Source organism: Thamnophis elegans, chromosome 12 (genome assembly GCF_009769535.1).
Source record: "Thamnophis elegans isolate rThaEle1 chromosome 12, rThaEle1.pri, whole genome shotgun sequence".
NCBI classification, from domain to species: Eukaryota; Metazoa; Chordata; class Lepidosauria; order Squamata; family Colubridae; genus Thamnophis; species Thamnophis elegans.
In genome coordinates this window covers 26,500,218-26,513,102 of record NC_045552.1, presented here as the reverse complement: position 1 = coordinate 26,513,102, position 12,885 = coordinate 26,500,218, and the positions used below count along the sequence as shown (strand labels likewise).

General features: G+C 43.6%; 1 protein-coding gene across 1 annotated transcript in view; it reads left to right on the top strand.

Annotated features, from left to right (window-relative positions):
• Positions 1 to 12,885, top strand: part of ADGRB2 (adhesion G protein-coupled receptor B2) — a 256,805-nt gene that overhangs the window by 219,123 nt on the left and 24,797 nt on the right. The window contains 2 exon segments of the mRNA XM_032227776.1: positions 10,365 to 10,536; positions 12,478 to 12,573. Of these exon segments, the coding sequence (XP_032083667.1) occupies positions 10,365 to 10,536; positions 12,478 to 12,573 (268 nt within the window).

Below are 12,885 nucleotides of genomic sequence, written 5' to 3'. Positions count from 1 at the left end.
TTAGCCTCCGGTGACACTTTGACAAATGTATTCCTAAGAGGATTCTTGGAAGTCAGTTTGTATTTTTGATTTAGGTAAAATTCAGTGGTGTCTGTAGGGAGGAACGATGCCTGACAGTGAAAAATCAATATACTTAGCACATCTTGTCCTATTATCTTCAAATTTGGGGCTAAAATCAAGAGGATAGTCAATAGGTAGCATTGATTGCTGCATGTTAAAGAAGCATATGTCCTTCTGGGGTATGTCCCCAGTATTTGGTATTTATGAACACCAGGAATTAGACATTTTAAGCTTGGGGCTGGATGAAGATTTATTATATTAGGTCTAGAATAGAACTGCGCTTGGCAGCGGAAGATCAATATATTTAGCATATCTTTTATGTGTGCCTATGTAGAGACAGAAAATGTAATGCATATTTTTTCTTAACTCTTGCAGGTAATATTCCTGTGAAAGTAAAGGGTTTGTTTTTCCAATGCAGGTAGTCCTCCACTGTATTGGAGCCTGCCCATTATGGTTGCAAAGAGCATCACAACCCATTTTTACAATCGTTTTTCTTGCAGTGGTCATTAAGTGAACCCTGCAGTCATAGAGCAAATGCTTCAATTGTAAAAGCAACCAGTTGTTTGCTACGGGCTGTTTTTGCCGAGAACAGGAAGTAATTGTCGGCTTTTGCCAAAAACATCCTAAAAGTCACATGACTCTGGGGCCCTGCAAATACTGTAAACGTCAGCTGGTGGCTGAGCATCAGATGTTGTCCTGTGACCATGGGGGGGGGTGTCTATTGGAATTTTGGAACCAGGTCATAAGTACCTTGAGGGGTGTTTATTGTGACTTCTGAACAGTCACTAAAGGGTCAGTTGTAAGTCAAGGACTACCTGTAGGAAAACATGCTTTAAAATGTTTTGGTAACCAACAAACCTCTCATTGTCCTGCCAGATTTGGGTTGGTGCCATTGTGAGGTAGGAAAGACATGAAAAGTGCCATATAAACACAGCCACCTTAGCAATGGATCCCTCCATTGTTTATATGGTGCCTTTCATGTCTTTCCTACCTCACAATGGCACCAACCCAAATCTGGCAGGACAATGAAAAGTTTGTGGGACACCAAAACATATTTTCCATTCATAGTTCAAATAACATTATCAGATTTCAAACAAGGATGTACCGTAGTGGTGCAGTGGTTAGAATGCAGTACAGAAGGCTAACTCACTGCTCACTGCCAGGAGTTCAATCCTGATGGACTCAAGGTTGACTCAGCCTTCCATCCTTCCGAGGGTGGTAAAATGAGTTGGGGGCAAGAGCCTGACGGTGTAAACTGCTTAGAGAGGGCTGTAAAGCACTGTGAAGCGGTATATAAGTCTAAGGGCTATTGCTATTATGGGGAGATGAGTTAACATGCAGGACCCTTTTTTCCAAGTAAAAGCCATGTCATTTTCAGATGTTTGCAACCCCCCTATGTAACTGGCACCCTTTTTCGTGAATCGTTCTTGAGATTATCTTCCTCAATTTTTGAAAGATACAGTAAGTGAATTTTCATGGAGGAAGGGGAAAAAAGTACCATGTCCTGAAGGACTCCCTTGATGGAAATGCCAGACTGAATATGACTTCTGGTTTCCCACCATGATGTCACTTGGATACGTTTATGGGAAAAAAAACAAGAGCTAAGAACAAATAGCATTTATTGAAGAAAAGTTAGAAAGAATAAATCAAAAGAATGTTGGCACCAGCTGGCGTTCAATAACTAGTCCTATTTATAAAACTGAAGTTCAAACCCTCTTGATGTTCATGTTCCTTCCTGTCCTACATAACAGATCGCTTGCCCCCCCCCTTGTTTGAGCTAGTTGGCGTGCTTCCATCTGTGCTCTATGTGGTCTTCAGATTTGCTTATCTCTTATTCATCACTGACTGTGAGACGTGACTCTCACAGAAGCCCATGTGATGTCGCTTATGCCCTGTGGATTCCATGTTTAGATGTTAGCTTGGAATTGTTGGTAAGTACCTCAAATATACTGTCAAGTATACTGTCGCCCTGCCTACTTAACTTATATGCAGAGCACACCATGAGAAAGGAGGACTAGATGAATCAAAAGTTGGAATTAAGATTGCTGGGAGTTATATCAACAACCTCAGATAGGCAGATGATACCACTCTAACAGCAGAATTGAAGAGGAACTAAAGAGCCTCTTGAGGCAGGTGAAGTAGAGTGCAAACGTTGGCTTGAAACTCAACATTAAGAAAACTAAGATCATGGCATCTGGCCTTCTCAATTCCTGGCAAATAGATGGGGAAGAAATGGAGGTAGTGACAGATTTTATGTTCCTGGGCTCCAAGATCACTGCAGATAGGGACTGCAGTCAAGAAATTAAAAGATGTTTGCTTCTGGGGAGGAAAGCTATATCGCAAATCTAGACAGCATACTAAAAAGCAGAGACATCAACCTGCCAACAAAAGTGCGTATAGCCAAGGAGATGGTTTTCCTAGTTGCAATGTATAGCTGTGAAGGTTGGACCATAAGAAAGGTTGATCACCAAAGAATCGAGACCTTTGAACTCTGGTGCTGGAGAAGACTCCTGCGAGTCCCTTGGACTGCAAACAGGTCAGTCCTAGAGGAGATCAATCCTAACTGCTCTTTAGAAGGCCAGATCCTGAAGAGGAAACTCAAAGACTTTGGCCACCTAATGAGAAGAAAGGACTCCCTGGAAAAGAGCCTAATGCGGGGAACAACTGAGGGTAGAAGAAGAAGGGGACGACATGAGGTGGCTGGATGAAGTAATCTAACCAGTCAGCATGAACTTAAATGGATTCCAGAGGATGGTAGAAGACAGGAAGGCCTGGAGGAAGGTTGTCCAGTAAGTTAGTGGCTGAGACAATTGAATCAGGTAAAATGTTGTCAGACTTTGACCATTCTGTTACAAAAATTGAATTTTTTACTATCGAGTTTGGAATGGTTTTTGTAAAGTTTCAAATAATTATTTGCATTTGTTATATTACAACTGACTAAAAAAACCTCATTTACCAGTAAAACATTACTGTGTACAATTTTGTATGCAATGCCTAAGTCTAACTACAAACGTTGCAGTTCTAAGTTATCCAAACCAAGAATTCTAGGCCTAGTAGTGTAGGCAGTGGTGGGATTCAGCCAGTTTGCACCATTTCAGGAGACCCAGTTTTTAAGTTTCTGAGCAGTTTGGTAAAACTGGTGGTTGGAAGAAATCATTAGGGCTGATGGCCAAATATGGCTTTTTCAGGCTCGTGCCTCGGTGTGCATACTTTCCAATGAGACAAACCAAGACAGGAAGATTATTTTATTACAATTTATCAGAATATTCAGACAAAAGGGATTCCACATTCAAAGAGGGAACCCCAATCCTTAGCTTACATCCCCTTTTATAATTAATGTAACAAAGAAATCTGAAAGAGGAAAGTTGATTGGACAGGATAATAGCATACATGTTTATTAAAATGAGGTCTGAAGGGGAATAAATTGTAAGGTGAAAGGTTGTTTAGGGCTCACAAGAGATAAGCCAGACCCGAATTTGTACTAACAAACTTTTCTCCAACTAGTCTCCAGCTTGTTTATCAGTTTAGGAATGTTAAAAGCTAATAAATCTCAAACATCACTTTAAAAGAAAGAATATAAATCAGATTGGAGGTGGAACTCATGTCACTATGATACGATGTGCGATCTTTGAGCTCCAGGATCACCATGGATATCTCTGCCGCTGGTCGGTACTTTTGGACCTAAACAGCCCTATAGAGAGGGTGATAGGGTGATTGGCACATCCTGCCAATCTCAGGGACATAGCAAAGTCCCTGGAAGATCCAGGAGAAGCCCTTTTTTCTGGCCACAGAGAAGCATCCATTGAAGCTGCTGAAAGTTGGGACAGCTCTAGAACGGAAGCAAAGCGGGAGAGAAAGTGTGTCAAATTGGTGAGATAAATTTTATTATTAGAGAAGAGAACACCCCAAAATATCAAAAGTAAACTTAAAATTGAAGACAGAAGAGGTTAAGCGGTGAGATTAAACCTGAGTCAAACTTAGTGTGTCATTTTTAAAAAAAATATTTTTATTGATGGAATTTTTACAAATGCTTCTTACTTTTTAAACTGGATTGGGTTTTTTTTCTTCTATTTTCCTTTTTAAATACTTATTGATTAAGAGTTTCTTTCTTTTTCTTTTTTCTAGGATGATGTAATGAAATGCCATAATATAAATTTATTCTAAATTTAGAATATTTCACATAAAAAGAAGTAATAATAGTTATAGTCAAATAAATGTTTAATAATGATAATAATTCTATACATAAATATTAGATTGATAATATGAAAGTCTATATAAATTGTAAGTGAAGACTACGGTGAGGAGGTGCGGGAGTTTTGTGACCAATCGACATACTGTATGTGACTGGAGGATGGATTTATGTTCTGTGTTTATGTTTGTTTGTTTAAAAAAATTCTATAAAAAAAAGAATATAAATCAGATTAAAATACAAACTAACTATGTTAGTTAACAAATGACAAAACCCATGTTATTTGCCTCTCAGGGCAGAGAACTGGTTGTTAAATTATTTGAATCCCACCAGTGTGTGGAGCTTATTCTACTGTGGACAGGAGAGTGCAAAACTTTTCTTGTAAAATATTCCTGAACTCACTCAGTTCTTTTAATGTATTAATCTTGTTTGTGGTTCGAGGGGTTTATTTACTAACTCTCACGTATGAAGTGGAAACATCCCCCTGATGTTCTGCTGCAGACAAAGAAGTTTTGTTCCTGCTGATCCTTTCTTGCAAGCTAAGCCGTTTCCTTCTCGGAGAAAGAGGGGGAGGGAGGGGCAGGGAAAGTGGGAGGACAACAGTTAAATTGGATTTGATCAGAGCTCACACTGAGCACTTGAAAAGCCTCCAGCATAATGAACACTCCACAATCCAAATCTACTTAGTTATGCAGTGTGAGGAAAGGAAACAGACGATGAGCAGCATCTCTGAAATCAGCATTTCTCATACAAAGCATCCTGGTTGCGCGGACCGATGTCAGAGGGCTTAGACTGCACAAGTGGGCTGGGCTGCATGGCAGAAAAAGCACCTTCACCACCAGCCAGGACTGTGAATGTGATACATCTTACCTGTGCTTTTTGCAATACAGATAGTCCTCAACTTACGACCAAATTCAGGATGAGAATTTCCATTGCTAAGCATGGTGGTTCAATAGTCGTAGCTGATGAATGGAATAGAATGGAATGGGATAGTATAGTATAGTATAGTATAGTATAGGATAGGATAGGATAGGATAGGATAGGATAGGATAGATAGGATAGGATAGGATAGGATAGGATAGGATAGGATTCAGAATAGAATAGAATAGAACAGAATAGAACAGAATAGAACAGAATAGAACAGAATAGAACAGAATAGAACAGAATAGAATAGAACAGAATAGAATAGAACAGAATAGAACAGAATAGAACAGAATAGAATAGAATTCTTTATTGGCCAAGTGTGATTGGACACACAAGGAATTTGTCTTTGGTGCATATGCTCTCAGTGTACATACAAAGACAAGATACATTCGTCAAGAATCATAGGGTGCAACACTTAATGATAATCATAGGGTACAAATAAGCAATCAGGAAACAATCAATATCAATATAAATCGTAAAGATACAAGCCACAAATTTACAGTCATACAGTCATAAGTGGGAGGAGATGGGTGATAGGAACGATGAGAAGACTAATAGTAATAGTAACGCAGCCTTAGTGATTAGTTTGACAGTGTTGAGGGAATTATTTGTTTAGCAGAGTGATGGCATTTGGGGAAAAAACTCTCTTTGTGTCTAGTTGTCTTGGTGTTTAGTGCTCTATAGTGCAGTTTTGAAGGTAGGAGTTGAAACAACCTTACAACAATCTTACAACCTTTTTCACCACAGTTGTTAAGTGAATCACTGCAGTTGTTAAGTGATTTATTGCAATCATTAAGTAAAGTCAGCTTTCTCCACTGATTTTGCTTGTCAGAAGCTGCTGGGAAGGTTGCAAACTCTGAAACCTTTGTAAATAACATGCTGGTTGTCCTGCATCCAAATGTTGGCTATGTGACCATGGGGATGCTGCGGCAGTTGTAAGTGCAGGTACCAGTTGTAAGTCACTTTTTTCATTGCTGCTGTGACTTTGTAATGGCTGTAAGCAGTGGTGGGATTCATCCAGTTCACACCTATTAGGGAGAACCAGTTGTTAATTTTCTAAGCAGTTGGGAGAACCGGCTGTTGGAAGAAATCTCCTTTTGGTTTTTTATCCACTCTACAGAGCTAGTCCTCTAAGGAAGGCGGGAAGGAAACATTCTGGTGTTGTTTCTAGCCTGATCTTTATTGTCCTGCTTACAGAAACTGCCTCTCCGGTTAACCCTTATTACATTGTAACAGCTCAGGCGAAGCACCCATCAACATGAGTGACATTGAGTTGGCCATGCCCACCTGGTCACATGACCACCGAGCCCATCCTAACCAGCTTGTCATTAGGGCAAAGAACCAGTTGTTAAATTATTTGAATCCCACCACTGGTTTTAAGGCCAAGACTGTCTGTGTTCTGTGGACATTCCTGTCCCTGAGCAAGTGCACTGGACTACCTCCTGCTCCCAACTATTTTCCCTTCAGCATCCAGGGAGCCGGCAAAGAATGTTTAAGAGGGGTTTAATTTTTAAAGAAGATTTTTTTGGGAAAGCCCTACTTGCTGAAAAGGCGTTTTGGAAAAGACGTGTGCATGTGTGAATTGCTTGCAATGGCAATTCTTTTGGCAGACAGCAGCAAGCTGAAGTAAGTCACCCCAGCAGCCCAGCGGCTGGGAAACTTCCCCCCCCCACTTTTCTCTTGCAAAGTGACAACTGCTTGCAGCCTTCCAAATTAGCCCTAGCAAACTCCTTGGCCTCCTGTACAGATTGTGATGGCCGGGAGTACAGCTGTGCCCTGCTGGCGGCTCTTTGTTTGTTTTAGCAAAGCTTCTGCAGGAGACTTTGGTAATGCAATAAACTCAGGTTTTCAGCCACTCAGATCTCCTCCTGGAAGAAATTGAGAAGATCCTTGGAAGAAAACAAATCTGATTCCCTTTAGCGAACTGGCAATCTGCCCTCTATGAGAACCGCTCGCTTTCCCTTCACTGTGTTTTCTCCCATCTACATGGCTGCACTGCATTTTCTTTGTGTTTCTTTCTTTTCTTTTAACAAGCATTTAACAGCCAAGCAAGGACGTTGGAATTAAAAGACAGTTAGAGCTAATTAATCGCATGCATGAACTACTGACTGCTTGTTCCCCCCATCTCTCTCTCTCTCTCTCTCTCTCTTTCTCTTTCTCCTCTCCCCCTCCCTCCCTCCCTCCCTCCCTCCCTTGCTTTTAATGCATGCAAAGGACAGAGAGAAGAGGATGGAATGCAGGATGTTTTGTTGTTGTTGTGAGTTGCAAAGTCCTATCCGACCCATTTCGACCCCATGGATATCATTCCTCCAGGCCTTCCTGTCCTCTACCATCCCCCAGAGTCCATTTACTGTAAGCTCACGCCGACTGCTTCGGTGACTCCATTCAGTGACCTCATTCTCTGTCGTCCCCTTCTTCTTTTGCCCTCCATCTTTCCCAGCATTAGACTCTTCACCAGGGAGTCCTTCCTTCTCATTAGGTGGCCAAAATATTTCAGTTTCCTTTTCCGGATCTGGCTTTCTAAGGAGCAGTCAGGATTGATCTCCTCTAGGACTGACCGGTTTGATCACCTTGCAGTCCAAGGGACTCACAGGAGTCTTCTCCAGCACCAAAGTTCAAAGGCCTCCATTCTTTGGCACTCAGCCTTCCTTATGGTCCAACCTTCACAGCCATCCATTGCAACTGGGAAAACCATAGCCTTGACTATACACATTTTTGTTGGCAGGGTGATGTCTCTGCTTTTTTAGTATGCTGTTTAGATTTGCCATAGTTTTCCTCCCCAGGAGCAAGCATCTTTTAATTCCTTGGCTGCAGTCCCCATCTGTGGTGATCTTGGAGCCGAGGAAAATAAAATTTGTCACTACTTTCATTTCTTCCCCATCTACAATACATCTGGAGAAAACAATGAACCTTTTTCAATTCTCATGGAAAAGATGAAGAGAGTTGAGTGTGTAGTTGAGCAGGGGCATCAAGAATGATATTTCTTTTTTACATTCTTCTCAAATCAGCTTTCACCCCACTCCAAAAAGGTTCCACCACAAAACCGTGATGCCCTTATCCGCGCCGACATAAGTGCGGAGGCAAATCCGCGGCGTCCGAAGCGCTAAGAAAAAAATGACCCTACCGCCGCGACAACAGCGCGGTGACAGAAGGGCGTTCTACATGTTTCGTTCTTTGCCTCCAAAGGTAGCCCTCCTCCTCCAGCTGACAGCGGCAGCGGGCATGGGGCAAAGCGGGCTGCCCAGCAGCAGCAGCCCGCGGGAAGGGTCCAGCTCAGCCGCGGGGGGCAGCAGGAAGCGGAGGAGGACGCGGCAGCGGTGGCGGCTGAGGCTCTCCCGGGGCTGGCGAAGCGGGCTTGCCCGGTGGTGGCGGCCACCCATCCAAGGAGATGTTGTTGAGGAAGAAGAGGGCAGCCTGCCTCTGCCGGGCAAGCCCGCTTCGCCGGCCCCGGGAGAGCCTCAGCCGCCGCCGCTGCTGCGTCCTCCTCCGCCGCCAGCGTCGGCGGCCCTGCTCGGGCCCCCCGCGGGCTTCCTGCTGCCCCCCCTCCGTGGCTGTGCTGGACCCTTCCCGCAGGCTGCTGCTGCTGCTGGGCAGCCCGCTTTGCCCCGTGCCCGCTGCCGCTGTCAGCTGGAGGAGGAGGGCTACCTTTGGAGGCAAAGAACGCCCTTCTGTCGCCGCGCTGTTGTCCCCGCGGTGATGATGCGTGGTGATGACGTTGCGACTTTAGCGACGCGATTTAATCTCCGCTATTTTGCGTAGCGCGGTTTTGTCGTGCAACGCTCCAAAAATAGTCAGGGTTTGCCATCTGGGCAGAATGAATAGATCTCAACAAGTTGAACCTCTGCCATTTTGAAATGCAGGAAAATTTGACAACAGGAACTCAGGGTGAAAATATTCCAGCATTAAGAAAGTGGGTTTTTTTTTTTTTAAGCCTGGAGCAAGTAGAGGAAAAGAGAATCATAACAGATACATATAAAATCATGCAGGGTGCATTTTGTATTGGAATTCAGGAATCCACCCATTAGAAGGAACTTTGCGGGGATTTAGAACCATCTTTTTCACACCACGTAGAATTAAATTGTGGCCTTCAGGCCAGGGGTCAGCAAACAAAATTGGGTGATTGTAAAAGTAGATTGCACAGATTCATGGCAGGTCAGATTGTCCATGGCTTTTTTGGGATCAGAGATAGCAGAGCTATTACAGACCAATAGTGGGAGCAGCCATCAAACTCCCAGCCACAATTGTGAACATTTTGAAAACAGCTGTTGACCACTGTGTGATGCAAGATGTTGACCCAGATGGGATCTTGACCTGATCTAACAAGACTTATCTTACGTTTTATTGCAGTGATGGCTAATCTTTTCCCCATTGTGTGGGTAGTTGCCCGTAGGGCGAAAAATGGCCCTACGGGCAATCTGGAACTCTGCTCCTGAAGTTCCAGGTTGCCCATAGGGCTGTTTTTCTTCTTGAAGGCTCCAGAGGGCAAAAACGGCCCTACAGGCAACCCGGAAGTTTGGACTCAATGTTGTGTTTTTTAAAGTGTTGTTTTGTTTATTTATCCCCTTCCCTTGTTTATTGTAAGCTGCCCGGAGTCCTTCGGGAGTGGGCGGCATACAAGACCAATAAACTAAACTAAACTAAACTAAACTAAGTTTCTTGATTGGGGTATTGATTGTTGATAAGGTAAAATAAAATGAAATTGAGATAAAATAGTGTGGCGTCATGGATGCTGTACCTATATCATGAGCTGCAGTGGTGCAGTGGTTAGAGTGCAGTACCGCAGGCTACTTCTGCTAATCACCAGCTGCCAACAGTTAGACAGTTCAAATCTCACCAGGCTCAAGGTTGACTCAGCCCTCCATCTTTCCAAGGTGGGTAAAATGAGGATCCGGATTGTTGGGGGCAATACATTGACTTTGTAAACCGCTTAGAGAGGGCTGTAAAACACTATGAAATGGGGTGTAAGTACTATTGCTAACAGCACCAGTTGAGACAGGGAAGTGGGAGGTAGACCTGACACCCTGAGCTGTTCATCCTAAACTGCTGACTGACATCAGCCTTCCTATTCAAAGTGCTTCAGGATGGCCCCAAGGCCTCTAGGCATTCCCCACTCCTTCTCCAATCCCAAATCCCCTGCGAATGGCTTCTGGGCCTATCCCTCTCACCTTCTCTACTCCCCCTCCCCTCCTAGGGCATCACTGTGGAGCTCCTGCGTGGTTCTTCCCCTCCTGGCACTCACCTGGATGTCGGCTGTGCTTGCCATGACTGACCGGCGCTCCATCCTCTTTCAAGTCCTCTTTGCTGTCTTCAACTCAGTTCAGGGCTTCGTCATCATCACCGTCCACTGCTTTCTGCGCAGAGAGGTGGGCATTGAGAGTTGTCAGCTTGATGGGTGTTCATTGGGGCAGGAGGTGTTCCTGGAATGTACTTCAACAGGCCAATCCTGAGAATGGGGATGGGTAGCCCAAGTCATTGACAATGCATATACCATATTTTTGAGCACTTTTCAGCCTCCCAAACTCTCTGCACGTCCATTTTTGTGAAGGGGATGGGGTTTCAGGAGACCAAAAATGCTGTATTCAGTGTATAAAATGCACCAAGATTTTCACCCTCTTTTTGGGAAATAGGTGCATCTTATACTCCAAAAATACGGTAATTTTCCCAAGCCCATTGTTTAGCCCACTTTCTTAAAACTAAGACCGGTTCCATGGAGAGAGGTTATTCCGTGGACAGGAGGGGGCATGGTTTTGCATGCTGCCTGTATCCCATAAATGGATCTTCCCTTGTTTGTGTGGCCCAGTTCCCGGCATGCTGCAGCCCAGTGCCAGTCCACAGACGGGGAGGGGGGGACCCTCCCCAACAGAGCAGGAAACATTTCATGTAGTGAAATCAATTGAGCCAAACGCCATTGGCGTTTCAATGTTCCCTGCCACATTTGAAGCAGGCAAATTGGATCAAGTATTTTGGCCAACTCCAGGATGGGATCTCCTTTAGCCGTGACAATCACACTGCCCCTGAAAACGAATTAAAGTCCACACACCTTAAAGTTACCATTGAAAACCATTGTCAAAAACTTCAGTCCAGGAATGTGATGAGGACAATGCCTACTGCAACCAGCTGCTCCCTACTATCCTCATTCCCTAGTCAGAAAGAAGGAACATTGCACAGCTGTAGCCTTGAAACCAACTTGGTCACTTGTCTATGTGACAACTGACATCTGGGTGCTAAGCCAATTGGAAAGAATTGACATATCAGGGTTCGTTGCCAGAGAGAGTCTGAATGTTTAAAAAATGATAAAAATGGATAATAAAGATTGCCAATCAGGATAGCTCCTTAGGAAACTCCAGGTAAAAGTGGAGATACTTATGAAAACATGGTTAATATAATATCTGAAGCAGTTGGGAACAAAGCAGGAGTGCCTACCCATTCAGAAATGAGGAAAACCAGTGTGAAAATGGGAGATAAAAGTGGGCAATGGAAGCCCCACTCTCTTTCCCATGTGTGTTATTCATATTTAGGGGTAGGGCTTTGAATGCCCCATAGTGCCTGCCATTCTGATATATCTTCCCAACTGCAGGGAAGTTGCTAGCAGATTCTATTTACTCCCCTGGAATTATCATTGTCCTTTCTTCTAATTCCAGGAGAATCCATGACCAGCCAGCTATCCTCTAGTTTTCCCCATCCCTGTAGGGTCGATGAAAGCAACACCTTCAGCCCAGTTATTTTTTTGGAGTGGGAGTGAAATGAGGTTGTATTTTGTAGAGGTTTATGGATTATTTTTACCTTATGGAAAAGCCAGGTTTTCCCTTGGGGAAATGAGTGACTGAAGACATCCCTTCCATCCTTGCAATCCCTCTAGCCAATAATGACAGTGCCATTGGTCATTTTCCCTATATCCTTGGAGGCCTAATTAACAAAATATACCAGATTAGAAAACCTGCTCCCTTCCCAAGCTCAACCAGAGGGAGACACAGGAGTAGGATCCTTTTGCTGACCCCCCATGTCCCCTTCATACATTGACCTCTCAGTGTTAGGCCAATAAGAGAATCGTCTGGTATCCTGCACAGGTCAACTGGCTGCTCTCTCTGGAACCCAAGACCAAGAAATGTCTTTGCAAGCCATCAACACCCCTTTCCACCTCATTTCTTCTTTTCCACAGAAGTTTGGCACAGGTTCTGTGTAGAGTTCACTTGGGAAATGTGCTCAATTTTATCTTCTAGAACCTAAATATGGAAAATAGGCAGTGGAGAAAGATCATCATGTTATGAAGACTTGGGGTCAAATGATCTGTCTGTCTTCTGCAGGTCCAGGATGTGGTGAAATGCCAGATTGGGGTGTGTAAAAGTGATGAAAATGAGAATTCACCCGATTCGTGCAAGAACGGGCAAGTCCAGATCATGGTGAGTGAGTGTGGGCTGTGTTGTGAGAAGTTAAGAGACAAAGTAGAACAGCTGTAGATGCACAAAAGGTCCAAGTCTTGCACTACAGGCTGTGGGGTTAAAACAGAATTGTGTACCTTGAAGACCTAGGGTTGAATTCTTCAGGATAGCCTGCTACTTCTAAAAATTACCAATTTTCTTTTAACAAACAGGAAGAGATGACAATATGGTAATATCCTATCAATGCATAATTGGAGGATTGTAAGAATTGTATTTCATTTTAACTCCATTTAAATGTGGATGAAAACATCCTCATATTCTGGTGAGAGCGAA